At 33.4% G+C, this 16,879-nt stretch overlaps 1 protein-coding gene across 8 annotated transcripts in view; it reads left to right on the top strand.

The window, feature by feature from the left end:
- The first annotated feature begins 2,856 nt into the window (after positions 1 to 2,856).
- Positions 2,857 to 16,879, top strand: part of LOC127709336 (galactocerebrosidase-like) — a 34,185-nt gene continuing 20,162 nt past the window's right edge. For all 8 annotated transcript variants that reach the window (XM_052214799.1, XM_052214807.1, XM_052214802.1 and 5 more), the window contains exons 1-3: positions 2,857 to 2,999; positions 12,894 to 12,962; positions 14,707 to 14,770. In XM_052214799.1, the coding sequence (XP_052070759.1) occupies positions 2,871 to 2,999; positions 12,894 to 12,962; positions 14,707 to 14,770 (262 nt within the window). In that variant the 5' untranslated portion in view covers positions 2,857 to 2,870. The remainder of the gene's footprint in view (positions 3,000 to 12,893; positions 12,963 to 14,706; positions 14,771 to 16,879) is intronic.

The raw sequence follows: 16,879 nt of genomic DNA, 5'->3' as shown, positions 1-16,879 counted from the left end.
ATGGGTCCTAACTTAGAAAATTAGGTCAAAGTTTAATGTCAAGGTCATGTTCTCAATTTTGACTTTTGCTTGTTTTATGCATTTTCTCTGACACTTTTAAAGTTATATATAAAAGAACTAGTGCAAAATGTTTGCTTTATTGTGATGAAGATATGATACATTTGGTCTGAAACAATCCACTGACAACTTAAAGGAGTTACTGCCCTGAAATGTTTTATTTAAAGGTAAATCGATTATTTCTTTAGATTGGTACATAATAAAGCCATAAGATCTTTTGAAAAAATGTTGGGTGACAAATGACCTTGAAAAATGTCAACCGGAGGTGTACTGGATTGAACCGGAAGTAGTAATTTTTGCACTTATTTCATGGAAAAGTACCTAGAAACCATATATTTTTTTAAATGGGCATACATAAACCTATCATTTGAGACTGGAAGTGAATTCTATAACCGGAAGTAGCAAATTATCTCCCTTATTACAGGCATAAGTATAGACAAACCATATATTTTTGGAATCGGTGTAAATAACGCTATCATATGAGACCGCAAGTGACATTTTCTTAACCGGTAGTTGACAATTATCTCCTTTTTTTCAGGCAAAAATATATAGAAACCATATGTTTATTGAATCAGTATGAAGAAACATATAATTGGATGTCAAAAGTAACTTTGAGTTAACCGGAAGTAGCTTCTTCTCAATCATTTAGAAAATTGATATTGAAAGACCTTCAATTGTTCTCTGAACAAATGGTTTTTAATTGTTTATAGTTCTGTTATATTGACAAAATTGGAATGTGTACTGATTGATACTTTAGTCTGGGAAAATTTATTGATTAGTTGTAATGGGCTTTGAATTACTGCGAGTACTCTTATGTCGGTATTTTGTGTCTTTTTTAGATGTGAGTTGTGTCTGTGCCTCGTAGCGATCTTTTGAGTATATCCAACTGCTTCTGATTTTTACAGTTTGTTCTTATGTTGTGCTTTTACACCACAGTACTAGGTAAGTGGAGGGTTGAGCGCTCACAAACATGTTTAATCCTGCCACATTCTTTATGAATGAATGAATGAATGAATGAATGAATGAATGAATGAATGAACAAACGAATGAATGAATGAATGAACGAACAAACGAATGAATGAATGAATGAATGAATGAATGAATGAATGAATGAATGAATGAATGAATGTTTAAATGATAGTAAATATTGTAAACACAACATATAGTATAGTGCTAGTATAATATATGCACTCTTCTGACAAATTGTTACGGTGACCTCGATATCACCTCCGATGATCGACTTTAAACTATAATATATGACAAACGTGATGACTTCCATCTTCCAGTCGTCAACTTCCTATTCCCCAGCAATAACATACCCTATGCTTATCGTATTGCATTTACTTATCTCAATTGATACGCTCGTGCCTGTTCATACTATACGGAATCGATTAACAGGGTCGTGCTCCTTACACATAAACCTGAAATTCACTTCACCATTGAAACATCCGAAATCTATATCTCTTTTATTGGGCATTTTGCTTTAATTTACATTGCAGTGTTTATGTGCATTCTTGTTTTCTTCTATGAACCAAATATTGATGAGTTCCACTATGCAGGAACCGCTTACTATTCTAGACCATTTATGTTATCTCTCTGCGGTTTTACTCTTTTTTGGTGTAATTTTTTGTTGCTCAGTTTTTAGTTCTCTGTGTGCTGTGCTTTATGACATTCTGGTACCTTCTTTCGCTATTTATTCATCTAAGTCAAAATATCCAAGTGGACAATATAAACAGCTCAGTTTTCATTAGACTTTTGTTTTGTACCCTTGGTATCATCCCTCTCTTTTCCACAATTCCTATTTCATAAATGTAATAGCACTTTCTATGCTAATAAAACACAACAATACTTCTGAGGTGGATTCGTTTTATTTCCGGACAAAATCAGGATGATAATCAATAACTAAATAAATACTATACAAAATGAATACAATAATTAGATTCTGACCATTTATCAAATCTTGAATTACATTCTTAACAAAGTAGTAATAAAAACTCTTATAATTTCCCATGCTCTATTGAAAGATAGACAACATAGTCTCATTAAAAAATGAATACTAAGCATGGACCAATGTCAAATTGTTCTAAATATTTGAAGAAATAAAACAAAACATCTGTTATTCGGTTTTTAAGGTTGTGAATTCAAGCATGAATGCAATTTGGGTACTCCTCAAATAATGTTACAGAATCATGGATCGTTTTGAGGTCGGTTGAAACCCATTTTTCTATGATTCAATATGGATTCAAAATGAAAATTGGTGTAACTATATAGAAAAAAAGGATACATCTACAAAATAAACACAAAATGGAAACTTTTGTCTGGATCATAAATAAAGGTAGGTGAAAAAACTGTCAAAATAAGTGCAATTTGGGTACCGCCACGTTAGCTGAGACAACATTTATCAGTAAATTATTACCAGTGAGTATAGTAAAGTAAAGTAAAGTAATCTTTATTTAAAGTCGGGTTGTATATATACATAATAACAAGGAACATGAGCTCTTAAGAGCTCTTCAACCGACTGATATTAAATAACAAAACATACATGTAATAACATCAGATACATTATACAACGCAAACATACATACAGCACATACATGTATTAATATATAGATAGCATAGTGTTGGTTTTAAAAGCTCTGACGAGCTTATGTTGCACTGTTGTATATTGATGAATGAAGCTTTTGAATAGATTTTTGATTGATTTCTTTGTAAGGTAACCCTAGTCCCAGGTGAGCGATATTTTACGAATCATTAGAATAAAAACTGCAATGCTAGTTTCCTTTTCCTGTCCTAAATGTCCCTAACGTTGAAAAATGTTTACAAAATTGTTTATGCTTGTTTTATTTAAGAACTGCTATTCACAAATTATAGATTATGAGGTAGATGATTCACAAGGTTATGGTAGACGATTTGATGGTATTGGTGCAATCAGTGGTGGAGGGGTAGGTAAAAATTCGATAGAATTTGGAAATTATTTCGCGCGAAAAAAGGGGAGTTGACGGCGAAAACATATCGCGGAGAATAGAAAAAAATACTTTTAACAGGTTTAACGTTAATCAAAAGGCATCGACAAATATAGCCGTATTTACCCCCCACAAAAAAATCCAAACTTTTTTACAGCCAAACCTGTGCATTCTTACTTTGTATAGGATCCTCATCCCTTCATAAATTTTATGGACGCTATCCTGAGTTGGTTGACCGTTATGGAATAACCGTTTCATAGATGATATCGGATATGTTCCTTATGTCGTAACTACAATACCCTTCCCTTTTCACGAATGTGACTTACCGAATTACACTATTTACTGGATTTGTAATAACATAAGCAACACGAAGGGTTCCACATGTGGAGCAGGATCTGCTTATCCTTCCAGAGCACCTGAGATCACCCACAGTTTTTGGTGGGGTTCGTGGTGCTTAGTCTTTAGTTTTCTATGTTGTGTCATCTGTACTATTATTTGTCAGTTTGTCTTTTTATTTTTGGCCATGGCGTTGTCAGTTTGTTTTCGACCTATGAGTTTGACTGTCCCTCTGGTATCTTTCGTCCCTCTTTCATGGTTCCTCTTCACCAGACTCATATATACACCTTATCCCTATTTGTCCGCCATTACTGGACATCACAAAGGTTTCCGTAAAATTTTGACGTCACAAAAGAAAATGTCTGACGCAACAATGGAAAAGTGATTGTTGTATGACATCAATAGTTCAAGTGTCGCAGATTCTCGGGTCAAGCGTCGCAGATTCCCAAATAGCGATAAGGTCTATTAAGTTTTGGTCTCTATAATTTCTGTTGCTGCTTCCGGTTAGATAATCAGAATAATAGATTTCTTCGTATTTCCAGTGCTTATCCAGTCTATTCTTAAAAGTGTTTATTGATGGAGCTTTTATACATTTATCTGGTAGCTTGTTCCATATTTTGGCGATTTTTACTGCAAAGCTATTTTTCCTCATACTTGTTTTAAATCGCTGATGAATGATTTTGTGACTATTAACTCTTGTGCTATGTCTATTTTCTGTGTTTGGTATTAATTTGAGAAATGTACTTTTATGTATGTTTCGGCAATAAAGTTTATCAACAGATTGTAGGTATTCCTATGGGCACCAATTGTGCCCCTTTAATAGCAGACTTGTTCCTTTACTGTTATGAATCACAGTTTATGGCCAATCTCAGTAAAGAACCGTCTAAATTCCATTTTATTGATAAATTCAACAACACTTACCATTATCTTGATGATATTTTTTCGTTTTCAAGAATTCTTTACCTATACTGCTGAAATTTACCCAAAGGAACTTACTTTAAATAAATCTAATATCAACAGCAATAACTGTCCTTTCCTAGATTTAGATATTTCAGTATTACACCAGAAACTTTACACAAAAATTTACGACAAAAGGGATGATTTTTCTTTCCCTATTGTTAATTTTCCCTTTTTGGACGGTGATGTTCCTTTGGCAGCGTCTTACGGTGTTTATATATCCCAACTCGTTTGCTATGCTCGTGTTTGTAGTGACTTTTTGGATTTTAATCAGCGTAATCTATGTATTACTAGTAAATTATTAAGTCAGGGATTTCGTTTCCACAAATTACTTAAAACCTTTACTAAATTCTTTCATAGATACAAAGATTTGGTCTGCAAGTTTGGCTGTACCTGTAGAAAACTAATTTCAAATGGAATAGCACATCCTGAATTTTACTGAGCCTGGAAATTTAGATACGATCCGGGTAAACTTATCAATCCTTTAAATAAACTTATTCTAAAAGGTTACCTATTCAACACTGTAAGTGTAATTAAATCTTTGAATATTGTTTTTAATGGTGTAAATATTGATTTTGTTATCAGTAAATTAAAACCATACTAAATATTATACATATGTACTTTCACGGTACTACAATCTGTCGATACTTATAGTTTGGCATTGCACAAGGTCATGTTTTTCTCTGACTGTTAATCATGTTAATGACATCTTAACACTAAATCCATTGGATGTCATGGATGTTGGATGTGTATAGATTGCTATTTTAGTCTTAGATACATGATTTTTATACGACCGCCAAAAAATTTTTGTAGTCGTATATTGGTATGACGTTGGCGTTGTCGTCGTCGTCATCGTCGTCAGTCGTCGTCGTCCGAAGACACATTGGTTTTCGCACTCTAACTTTAGTTTAAGGGAATGGATCTCAATGAAATTTTACCATAAGGTTCAATACCACAAAAGGAAGGTGGGGATTGATTTTGGGGGGTTTGGTACCCACAGTTAAGGGATTAGGGGCCAAAAAGGGGCCAAAAATAAGCATTTTTGTAACTTCCAGACATAACTTGTGTGTAAGTGTATGGATCTCTCTGACATTGTACCACAAGGATCCACATCACAAAGGGAATGCTGGGATTGATTTTGGGGGTAATTGCCGCCAAATTTTAGGAATTAGGGGCCAAAAAGGGGCAAAAAACAAGCATTTTTCTAGTTTCATGACAATAACTTGTGTGTAAGTGTATGGATCTCTCTGACATTGTATCACAAGGTTCCATATCACAAAGGGAATGCTGGGATTGATTTTGGGGGTAATTGCCTCCAAATTTTAGGAATTAGGGGCCAAAAAGGGGCAAAAAACAAGCATTTTTCTAGTTTCATGACAATAACTTGTGTGTAAGTGTATGGATCTTTATGAAATTGTACTACAAGGTTCCATATCACAAAGGGAAAGATGGAATTGAGTTTGGGGGTAATTGCTCAAAAAATTTAGGAATAAGGGGCCAAAAAGGGGCAAAAAATAAGCATTTTTCTAGTTTCCAGACAATAACATGTGTTCAAATGTATGGATCTCTCTGAAATTGTACTGCAAGGTACCATACCACAAAGGGAAGGCTGGGATTGATTTTGGGGGTAATTCCTTCAAAATTTTAGTAATTAGGGGCCATAAAAGGGCAAAGAAACAAGCATTTTTCTAGTTTCAGGACAATTACTTGTGTGTAAGTGTATGGATCTTTATGAAATTGTACTGCAAGGTTCCATATCACAAAGGGAAAGCTGGGTTTGAGTTTGGGGGTAATTGCCCTAAATGTTTAGGAATTTGGGGCCAAAAAGGGGCCAAAAAACAAGCATTTTTTCTAGTTTCCAGACAATAACTTGTGTTCAAGTGTATGGATCTCTCTGAAATTGTACTGCAAGGTACCATATCACAAAGGGAAAGCTGGGATTGAGTTTGGGGGTGATGAATCATAAGGGGGTTCAAAAAATTGGGGGGGATTTTTTTTTTCCTTTTTTTTCTTTAAAATTTTCCATTTTAAATTGGTTATTTCTGATTTATATATAAAAGCAAATAATAATGATATGGTTTGAATTGGTAAATTAAAAATTTTTAAGTTCTTAGACCACTTTCATTCTGTGTGAGAAACCTATGCTGTGTCAAATATTTAATTACAATCCAAATTCAGTGCTGTATCAAGCTTGAATGTTGTGTCCATACTTGCCCCAACTGTTCAGGGTTCGACCTCTGCGGTCGTATCAAGCTGCGCCCCAGCAGAGCATTTTATTTTCATTAGTTGTTATTGGCTTTGAACTAGCTGTCAGTAACTGCGAGTACTCTCAGATCTGCACTTAGTGTCTTTTTGTTTTTGGGATGTATAAGTACCCGTCCACGTCCACTTTGTGTTTTTGTTAGATGTATTTTTCTATTTGTATCCATCTGATGAGTTAAGCCTTTTTCAACTGACTTTTATAGTGTGTTCTTATGTTGTACTGTTACACCACTGTCCCAGGTTAGGAGGAGGTTCAGCGCTCACAAACATGTCTAACCCCGCCACATTCTCTATGTGCCTATCCCAAGTCAGGAGCCTGTAGTTCAGTGGTTGTCGTTGGTTCATGTCTGTCATATTTGTTTTTTCGTAAACTGTTTTGTTATAAATTAGGCCATTAGTTTTCTCAATTGAATTGTTTCATATTTTCATGTCGGGGCCTGTTACAGCCGACCAAACGGTATGGGTTTTTTTCATTGTTGAAGGCCGTACGGTTGCCTATAATTGCTTACATCCACTTCATTTGAACTTTGGTGGATAGTTGTCTCATTGGCAATCATACCACATCTCCTTACTTTATATTGTTACTGGATCATATTTTCCATTTAGTATCTTATATGTCTCAATCATGTCCCCTCTGACTCTTCCATATGATAGCGTCAGTAACCTAAACTTCTTCAATCTTTCTGGGTAACTTAATTTGTTGAAACCTGGTATCTGTCGTGTCTCTCTTTTTTGTACATTCTCGATTTTATCTATATATTTCTTTTCAAAAGGTGCCCATACTGAGCTAGTATAGTCATGTGTGTTCTCACAAATGTTATTTATAGTGGAAGGAAAATTTATAAAGCATTTAGATTTTTAAAAGATCTTCTTAGTGCAGCAAAAATTAAATTGGCCGTATTTACTTTCACATATATATGTTTGTCAAATGATAGATTTTCATCTATGACCACACCTATATCCTTCTCTTCTTTGCATCTGCTAATCTTTTGACCTAATACATTTGTAGGTTGTATATTGTGCTATTGTCCATTGCAGTTCTACTTGTATTAATATATTTACATTTTTCAGGGTGGAATTTCATGAGCTATGTATTTCACTATCACTCCATTTTTTCTAACTGCTTTAAATCATTTTGTAGTATATCTTGGTCAGTTTTATCTTCTATGATCCTGAAAATTAAGTGTCATCAGCAAATAAGTAGGCATCTGAGTTAACACAGTCTGGCAGGTCATTTATGTAAAAAACAAATAACAGGGGGCCTAATACTGAACCTTGGGGATATTCCTGATGTTACCTCCTTCCAGTCAGAGGTTTCACCTTTCACTGAAAATCTTTGTTTTCTTTATTTTAGAAAATCTGAAATCCAGTCTAAGATTGGATTAGTTATCCCAAATTTTTGAATTTTCTTAACGAGTCTCCTGTGTGATACTTTGTTGAAGGCTTTCATGAAGTCTGCATATATACACATCTTATGGTGTTTATATATCTCAACTTGTTCGATTCGCTCGTGTATGTACCAATGTTTTTGACTTTAACGAAAGAAATCTCTGTATTACTGAAAAATTAGTTTTATAGTGGCATTTTTGCGCCTGTCCCAAGTCAGGAACCTCTGGCCTTTGTTAGTCTTGTATGTTTTTTTTAATTTTAGTTCTATTATATGTTTTCGGAGTTAAGTGTGACGTCCATTTTCACTGAACTAGTACACATTTTTGTTAAGGGGCCGGCTGAAGCCCGCCTACGGGTGCAGGATTTTCTCGCTGTGTTGTAGACCCATTGGTGGCCTTGGGCTGTTTTCTGCTCTTTTGTCAGGTTGTTGTCTGTTTGACACATTCCCCATTCCCATTTTCAATTTTATTATGCAATCTACCTGATATCCATTATCTAAGGCTTCTGGAAACGTTTTGAGATACCGTTGTTGATATCCACAAAATATGCTAAAATTGAATTATTCTTCGCAAAAGTATGAGATGTGCCTTAGATGTCATAATATAGTAAATTGCATTGATTGATTGGACGATAGAGAGACAATAGATATCCAGGGGCAGATTCAGATGCCTTCCCTTATTAAAAGATAAAAATGTGTAATTTATAGGTAAAATTACAGCCAATTTTCTGTCAAAATATGGTCCTCTAACTTCAAATTTTCTGGACTGCCCCCCTACCATCAAATCCTGGATTCACACCTGTATATCTGCAGATCAATAGATGATTTAAATTGTGTAAATGAGTGGACTGTATCTAATGAAATTCAGTCGTTAGTTTGTTTTATTATCTTCTGTAGGGTTAAGGTTCATCACTACAAATAGACAAAAAGGCTGTTTTTACACCTCAAAAATTATTCGAGAATAGACAAACCTATGCAGATGGATACATTTTAAGGCCTAGTATCCACTAGACATATATATGAAAAGATTAAAAAATATATGAAAAGATTAAAAAAAAAAAGAAAGGATTTTGATTGGCATTTTTTTATCATCACTGCAGACAATGGTTCATGTAAAATAAACAAACGCCTGAATTTCATTTGATACTGTCCTATCAGTTATACTGTATAAATCTCCTACTGTAAAATAATCAAACACCTGAATTTCATTTGATACTGTCCACTCAGTTATACTTTTTAAATCTCCTTCTGTTGTGTTGTCAAAGAAAATTAATTCATCAAGGAAATTCATGTCAGATATTCCTCAGTTTATATTTTTATATTGGATTCAAATTTGCTGAAGTCTGATACAGATTTTTCAAAGGCAAAACTCTAAACAGAGGTGCCACACACAGTCCTTATAATGGAGTAAAGGGGGCATTATTATGGAGTAAAGAGGGAGTCGTCAAAAGGTGTCATTATGGAGGAAAGGGAGAGTCATTAAAAAATGTCATTATGGGGAAAAGTGGAGGTGTCAAAAGGCATCATTATGGAGGAAAGGGGAGGTGTCAAAATGCTTCATTATGGAGGAAAGGGGAAGGTGTCAAAAGGTGTTAGTATGGAGGAAAGGGTGAGATGTCAAAAGGCATCATTTTGGAGGTAAGGGTTAGGTGTCAAAAGGTGTCAGTTTGGAGGAAAGGGTGAGGTGTCAAAAGGTGTCAGTATGGAGGAAAGGGTGAGGTGTCAAAAGGTGTCAGTACAGAGGAAAGGGTGAGGTGTCAAAAGGTGTCAGTACGGAGGAAAGGGTGAGGTGTCAAAAGGTGTCAGTATGGAGGAAAGGGTGAGGTGTCAAAAGGTGTCAGTATGGAGGAAACGGTGAGGTGTCAAAAGGTGTCAGTATGGAGGAAACGGTGAGGTGTCAAAAGGTGTCAGTATGGAGGAAAGGGTGAGGTGTCAAAAGATGTCAGTATGGAGGAAAGTGTGAGGTGTCAGAAGGTTTAAGTATGGAGGAAAGGGTAGCCAGTAAAGGTGGAGTTGACAGAAGGTGTCATTAGGGAGGAAAGTAGAGTCATTAAAAGGCATCATTATGGAGGAATGGGTGAGATGTCGATAGGAAAGGATAGGAAAGGGAGTGGTCTCAATAGGCGTCAATATAGAGGAAAGGGTGAGATGTGAAAAGGCATCATTATAGAGGAAAGGGGGAGGTAACAAAAGGTGTCAATATATATGGCGTAATGAATAAATATATAGATAAATGATAATTTTTTTTTTTTATGCCCCCGCCGTAGCAGGTGTAATACCACCAAATCATAGTACGTCACATCCGGTTGCATACGAAAATAGGTCGAAAAAAAATATTCCCTTGAATTTGACAGTTGTAGGTAATTGATCCTACATTTCATTGCAGTAAAACATTTCTGGGTCATAAACATATATCTTGGGTATTTCAAAGCACCATTATTTTTTTATTTGGGGTTTCTATAGAATATTTTGGAAACTTGAGGTTACATGGTTACTAAAGCTTGTACACAGGTTAAGAAAGGGGGGAAATTTGATTGGTTAACTTCCAGTGATGGTTATTTTCTTATATGCAATGAAATGTTATGTGAATTTTTTTCTATAGTACTGGACAGGATAAAACTTTACTCATGCCAAGTATTTCTTTATTTGAAACACAGATAAATTCTGCACAATTTTTTGAAAAGTGCAAATTTAACAAAGACTAATAGGGGAAAATCAATGGTGGTATTACACCTAATAGAGGGGGCATTAAGTTTTACCGTTGTTCGTCTGTACGTACGTACGTACAAACCTACGTACGTACGTACGTCCCAAAATTGGTTTCCGTTCTCCAACTTTAGTTTGCCTCAATTAAATGTTATGAAACTTATACACAATGCTCATTACCACAAAACACAGATCAAGTTTGAATTTTGGTGGCGTCACTTTTACTGTTCTAGAGTTATGCCCCTTTACAAATGGAAAAAATGCTGAATTTTTCGTTTCTGTTCTCTAATTTTAGTTTGCCTCAACCAAATGTTATGAAACTTATACACAATGCTTATTACCACAAAACACAGATCAAGTTTGAATTTTGGTGGCGTCACTTTAACCGTTCTAGAGTAATGCCCCTTTAGAAATGGAAAAATTGCAAAATTTTTATTTTCTTCTCAATATCAATTTATTTTTAAAATTGGAGTTATCTTCCTTTGTCCATGATTATAGTTGAATCAACTACAATCAATGCTTTATACAATGCAATGTTTAATTTTGACTTCCACTGATAAAACACAGATCAAGTTGAATTTGGGTAGTGTCACTTTAACCATTATTGAGTTATGCCCCTTTATAAATCGAAAGATTGCAAAATTTTTAGTTTCCATTCTGTAACTTAAGTTTGTCCCAACCAAACATTATGAAACCTATACACAATATTCATTACCACAAAACTAAGATCAAGTACAAATTTTTTGTTTCCGTTTTCCAACTTTAGTTTGCCTCAACTAAATGTTATGAAACTTATACACAATGCTTATTACTACATAATACAGATTAAGTACGAAATTTGGTGGCGTCACTTTTACCATTCTTGAGTTATGTCCCTTTATAAACATAAAAATTGCTGAATTTTTCGTTTCATTTCTCTAACTTTAGTTTGTCTCAACCAAATGTTATAAAACTTATACACAACCGTTCTAGAGTTATGCGTGTTTACAAATAGAAAAATTGATGAATTTTTAGTTTCTGTTCTCTACTTAAGTTAGCCTCAACCAAATATTATGAGACTTACACACAATGCTTATTACCACAAAACTCAGATCAAGTTCAAATTTGGGTAGCGTCAATTTTACTGTTCTTCAGTTATGTCCCTTTATAACTATATGATATGCACTATCTACATTTATTCTCATTTGCATTTTCTCCGACAAATGAGACTGTAATAATGCGTGGTCCCCTTAGTTGCTTCCCTGGACAACTTAGGGTTTATGTAACAGGTGATGATTAATAAAGTATGCTTAATATTAAAAAAAAAGGTGTCAATATAGAGGAAAGGGGAATGTGGAGGAAAAGGCTAACATTAAGGAAAGAGGATGGAGATCTAAAGAATCAAGTGAAACCCTGACATATGATCATGTTCTGTTGTCTTTTGTTATGTTTGTTGTATCTTAAATTTAGTGTTGATGGGAAATTTATGAAATTTTGAGATTATGACAGTCCTGGCACTCCATATATGATTTACCTATGTACAAAATGAAGTACAATCTAGTTGAAGATCTCTTAATTGGTACTCCAAATAACCAATGTTCTTTATAAATATATTTTAACTACACTTACATGTATGTTCACTGGTGTTAATATGTCCTTTGATTGAGTTAAGCCATTTCAGTTGATATTTTATAGTGTGTCTTTCTATGTTGTGATGTTACACTATTGTTTCAGGAAAAGGGTGAAGGTTTGGTACCATTAAAACATTTAAACCCGCTGCAATTGTTTGCACCTGTCCTAAGTCAGGAATCAGATGTTCAGTAGTTGTCGTTTGTTGATGTGGTTCATAAGTGTTTCTCGTTTCTCGTTTTTTATATAGATTAGGCCGTCGGTTTTTCTGTTTGAATGGTTTTACACTAGTAATTTTTGGGGCCCTTTATAGCTTGCTGTTCGGTGTGAGCCAAGGCTCCGTGTTGAAGACCGTACTTTGACCTATAATGGCTTATAAATTTTGACTTGGATGGAGAGTTGTCTCATTGGCACTCATACCACATCTTCTTATATCTATTTACAGTTACTCTGTAAAAGAAGTCTAGTGAAAACTCTGTTTCCTGCCTAAACTTAGTGAAAACATATATGGTTTTGTTTTAAGACATTTATGTGGATGATACACTTCTTTTATAGAATATTACTACAGAAACATTACATTTTCTGAATAATAAACTTTCTTCTTTTTATTTTTATAGGCAACATCATTACTAGTTAGACACTATCCAACCAAACTAAGAGATGAAATACTGGATTATTTGTTTAAGGTAAGATAAATTTGATTTTGACATCTTACTCATCAGTTTTAGGGGACTTTGTATTGCACAATGCTTCATCTGCATGTGTTTACTCAAAATGAAGGAGCACTTGACTTATCTGTTGCATACTATTTTCATTGCTTAGTCAAGTGTACATATATATTGAAAATTACTATAATACCTACTCTTACAATCTTTTGACAATGATCATCAAAAATAAATTTATTTCACAATTCTTTCAATTAAATGGGGAAATTTTTGCTCATACACATGAAATAATGCAAAAATTCATCATATTTCATAAAATATTAATGCTTTTGGAAGAAATTTATGTATCTTGACACTGTTCCCACTCTACTGGTACTCTTCCCTTACTCTACAACAAAAACCAGTCACAACAGAGTATTAGATAGCTCACCCCAAGGACAACTCAGACCGTCTATAAAAAAGAACTCAGACCTTCCTTAAGACCATGGCTGATGTATTATTTTATTGATTTAAAAACTTATTTAAAAGGCAATAAAACAACCCCGTCCATACAACCTTCAACAATGAGCAAAACCAATAAGCTAACTAATTGTATGCCATAAAAGGCCCTGGCATCATGACAAAATGTGTAACAATTTAAATGGGAAGCAAGCTAATTTATGCTGAAACATTAAACCAAAAGCAAAGACAACAAAATTGTTTTGTATGTGTTTTGCTCATTGTTGAAAGCCGTACGGTGACCTATAGGTGTTAACTTCTACATCATTTGGTCTCTGGTGGATAGTTGTCTCATTGGCAATCATGCCACATCTTCTTACTTTTAAATTGATAAAACTCTAGATGTCTTTTGATTGTTTTTTATTCAGCATTACTGTTTCATTAAGGTACATTGTATATAGATATAAGAAGATACCCACATTTCCTTTCATTTTTAGATTCTAGATTCTAGATTATTTATTTCTTATAAAACCAAGTTAATGGTACAAAGAAAGATATTTTTACATATAATAACATACAGATTTTGCACATGACAAGTTTGTACAAAACCAGCTTAAAAAGATTAGAGATTAATGATCAACCTGGGGAACTTACTTCTTATGAAACTGCATATTAAAAATGCATAACTTATATAGCTTATCTCATTACATGACTTAACTCCCTTAATAATAATCCTTGAAAGACAGATTAAATTAAAAATTGAAAGTGTGATTACAGCTGGTGATTGCTTACAATTATTGAATATTCCACCTTTTTATGCCACCGCCGTAACAGAGGGGGCATTAAGTTTTACCCTTGTCTGTCTGTCCGTCTGTCTGTCCGTCTGTACGTCCCGAAATTGGTTTCCATTCTCTAACTTTAGTTTGCCTCAACCAAATGTTATGAAACTTATACATAATGCTTATTACCACAAAACACAGATCAAGTTTGAATTTTGGTGGTGTCACTTTTACAGTTTTAGAGCTATGCCCCTTTACAAATGAAAAAATTGCTAAATTTTACATTTCCGTTCTCTTAACTTAAAAGTTTGCATCAACCAAATGTTATGAATCTTATACACAATGCTTATTACCACAAAAATCAGATCAAGTACGAATTTGCGTAGCATCACTTTTACCGTTCTTGAGTTATGTCCCTTTTTAACGTTGTATGCAAGCGGGGGCATCATCTGTGTCCCATGGACACATTCCCCATTTATTTTTTAAAAGGTTATCTATTGACCATGATATTTTACTGATATTGAAATCTTTTGGTGTTTTTATTTCAGCCAAACTTTGGAGCAAGTTTGCAAATTCTGAAAGTAGAGATTGGAGGTGACTCTCAAAGTGGAGGTTAGTTTTTCTGTCAGATTGATGAACAATTCAATGTTTTTATCATGTTTTTTTAAGCTCATTAATGTTACATCAAGATAATCTCCAGCTTGAGTTTTGATGTAAACTGTTGATCAATAAACAAAAAAATCTACTTAAAAAAAAAATGTCGCCTTATGATGTTAAAAATTCAAACTTTATTATCCCACTAAATGTCTATAAACAAAAACTTCCTCAATCTAAAAAAAAATGTCTTTTGAAGGTGTTAAAATTTCAAAAAATTTAATTAAATTGTTAAAAAACTGTGTTCACTAGAGTTACAGAGTGAAACATCATAGCTAGGATTCATTTGATTGCACTGAACTAGTGTATACAGAACAAATGGATAATACCAAACTAGTGTATACAGAACAAAACGATAACAGTGAACTCATGTTTACAGAACAAAAGATAACACCTAACTAATGTATACATAACAAAATGATGACACTGAACTAATGTATACAGAATAAAACAATGACACTGAACCAATGTATACAGAACAAAACGATGACACTAAACTAATGAATACAGAACAAAACATTAACACTGAACTAATGTATACAGAATAAAAAGATGACACTGAACTAATGTATACAAAACAATGACAATGAACTAATGTATACAGAATAAAATGATGACAATGAACTAATGTATGCAGAACAAAACAATGACAATGAACTAATGTATACAGAATAAAACATTGACACTGAACTAATGTATACAGAATAAAACAAAACAATATAAACACTGAACTAATGTATACAGAACAAAAGTTAACACAGAACTAATGTATACATAACAAAAAGGTAACACTGAACTAATGTATACAAAACAAAACACTGACACTGAACTAATGTATACAGAATAAAACAATGACACTGAACTAATGTATACAGAATAAAACAATGACACTGAACTAATGTATACAGAACAAAACAATGACACTGAACTAATGTATACAGAACAAAACATTGACACTGAACTAATGTATACAGAATAAACATTAACACTGAACTAATGTATACAGAACAAAACAATGACAATGAACTAATGTATACAGAATAAAAAGATGACACTGAACTAATGTATACAGAACAAAACAATGACACTGAACTAATGTATACAGAATAAAACAATGACACTGAACTAATGTATACAGAATAAAACAATGACACTGAACTATAATGTATACAGAACAAAACAATGACACTGAACTAATGTATACAGAACAAAACATTGACACTGAACTAAGGTATACAGAATAAAAGATTAACACTGGACTAATGTATACAGAACAAAACAATGACACTGAACTAATGTATACAGAACAAAACAATTACACTAAACTAATGTATACAGAACAAAACAATAACACTGAACTAATGTATACAGAACAAAACAATGACAATGAACTAATGTATACAGAACAAAAGGATAACACTGAACTAATGTATACAGAACAAAACAATAACACTGAACTAATGTATACAGAACAAAACAATGACAATGAACTTATGTATACAGAACAAAACGATAACACTGAACTAATGTATACAGAACAAAACAATGACAATGAACTAATGTATACTGAACAACACAATAACACTGAACTAATGTATACAGAACAAAACAATAACACTGAACTAATGTATACAGAACAAAACAATGACAATGAACTAATGTATACAGAACAAAACGATAACACTGAACTAATGTATACAGAACAAAACAATAACACTGAACTAATGTATACAGAACAAAACAATGACAATGAACTAATGTATACTGAACAAAACGATAACACTGAACTAATGTATACAGAACAAAACAATAACACTGAACTAATGTAAACAGAACAAAACAATGACAATGAACTAATGTATACAGAACAAAATGATAACACTGAACTAATGTATACAGAACAAAACAATAACACTGAACTAATGTATACAGAACAAAACAATAATACTGAACTAATGTATGCAGAATAGAACGATGACACTGAACTAATGTATATAGAATAAAACTATGACGCTGAACTAATGTATACAAAATAAAACAAAACAATATTAACACTAAACTAATGTA

The sequence above is a fragment of the Mytilus californianus genome, unplaced genomic scaffold (assembly GCF_021869535.1).
Source record: "Mytilus californianus isolate M0D057914Y unplaced genomic scaffold, xbMytCali1.0.p SCAF_7, whole genome shotgun sequence".
In the NCBI taxonomy this organism is placed as follows: domain Eukaryota; kingdom Metazoa; phylum Mollusca; class Bivalvia; order Mytilida; family Mytilidae; genus Mytilus; species Mytilus californianus.
Note: the sequence above shows the minus strand (reverse complement) of the source record. Positions and strands in the feature narration are given on the sequence as shown.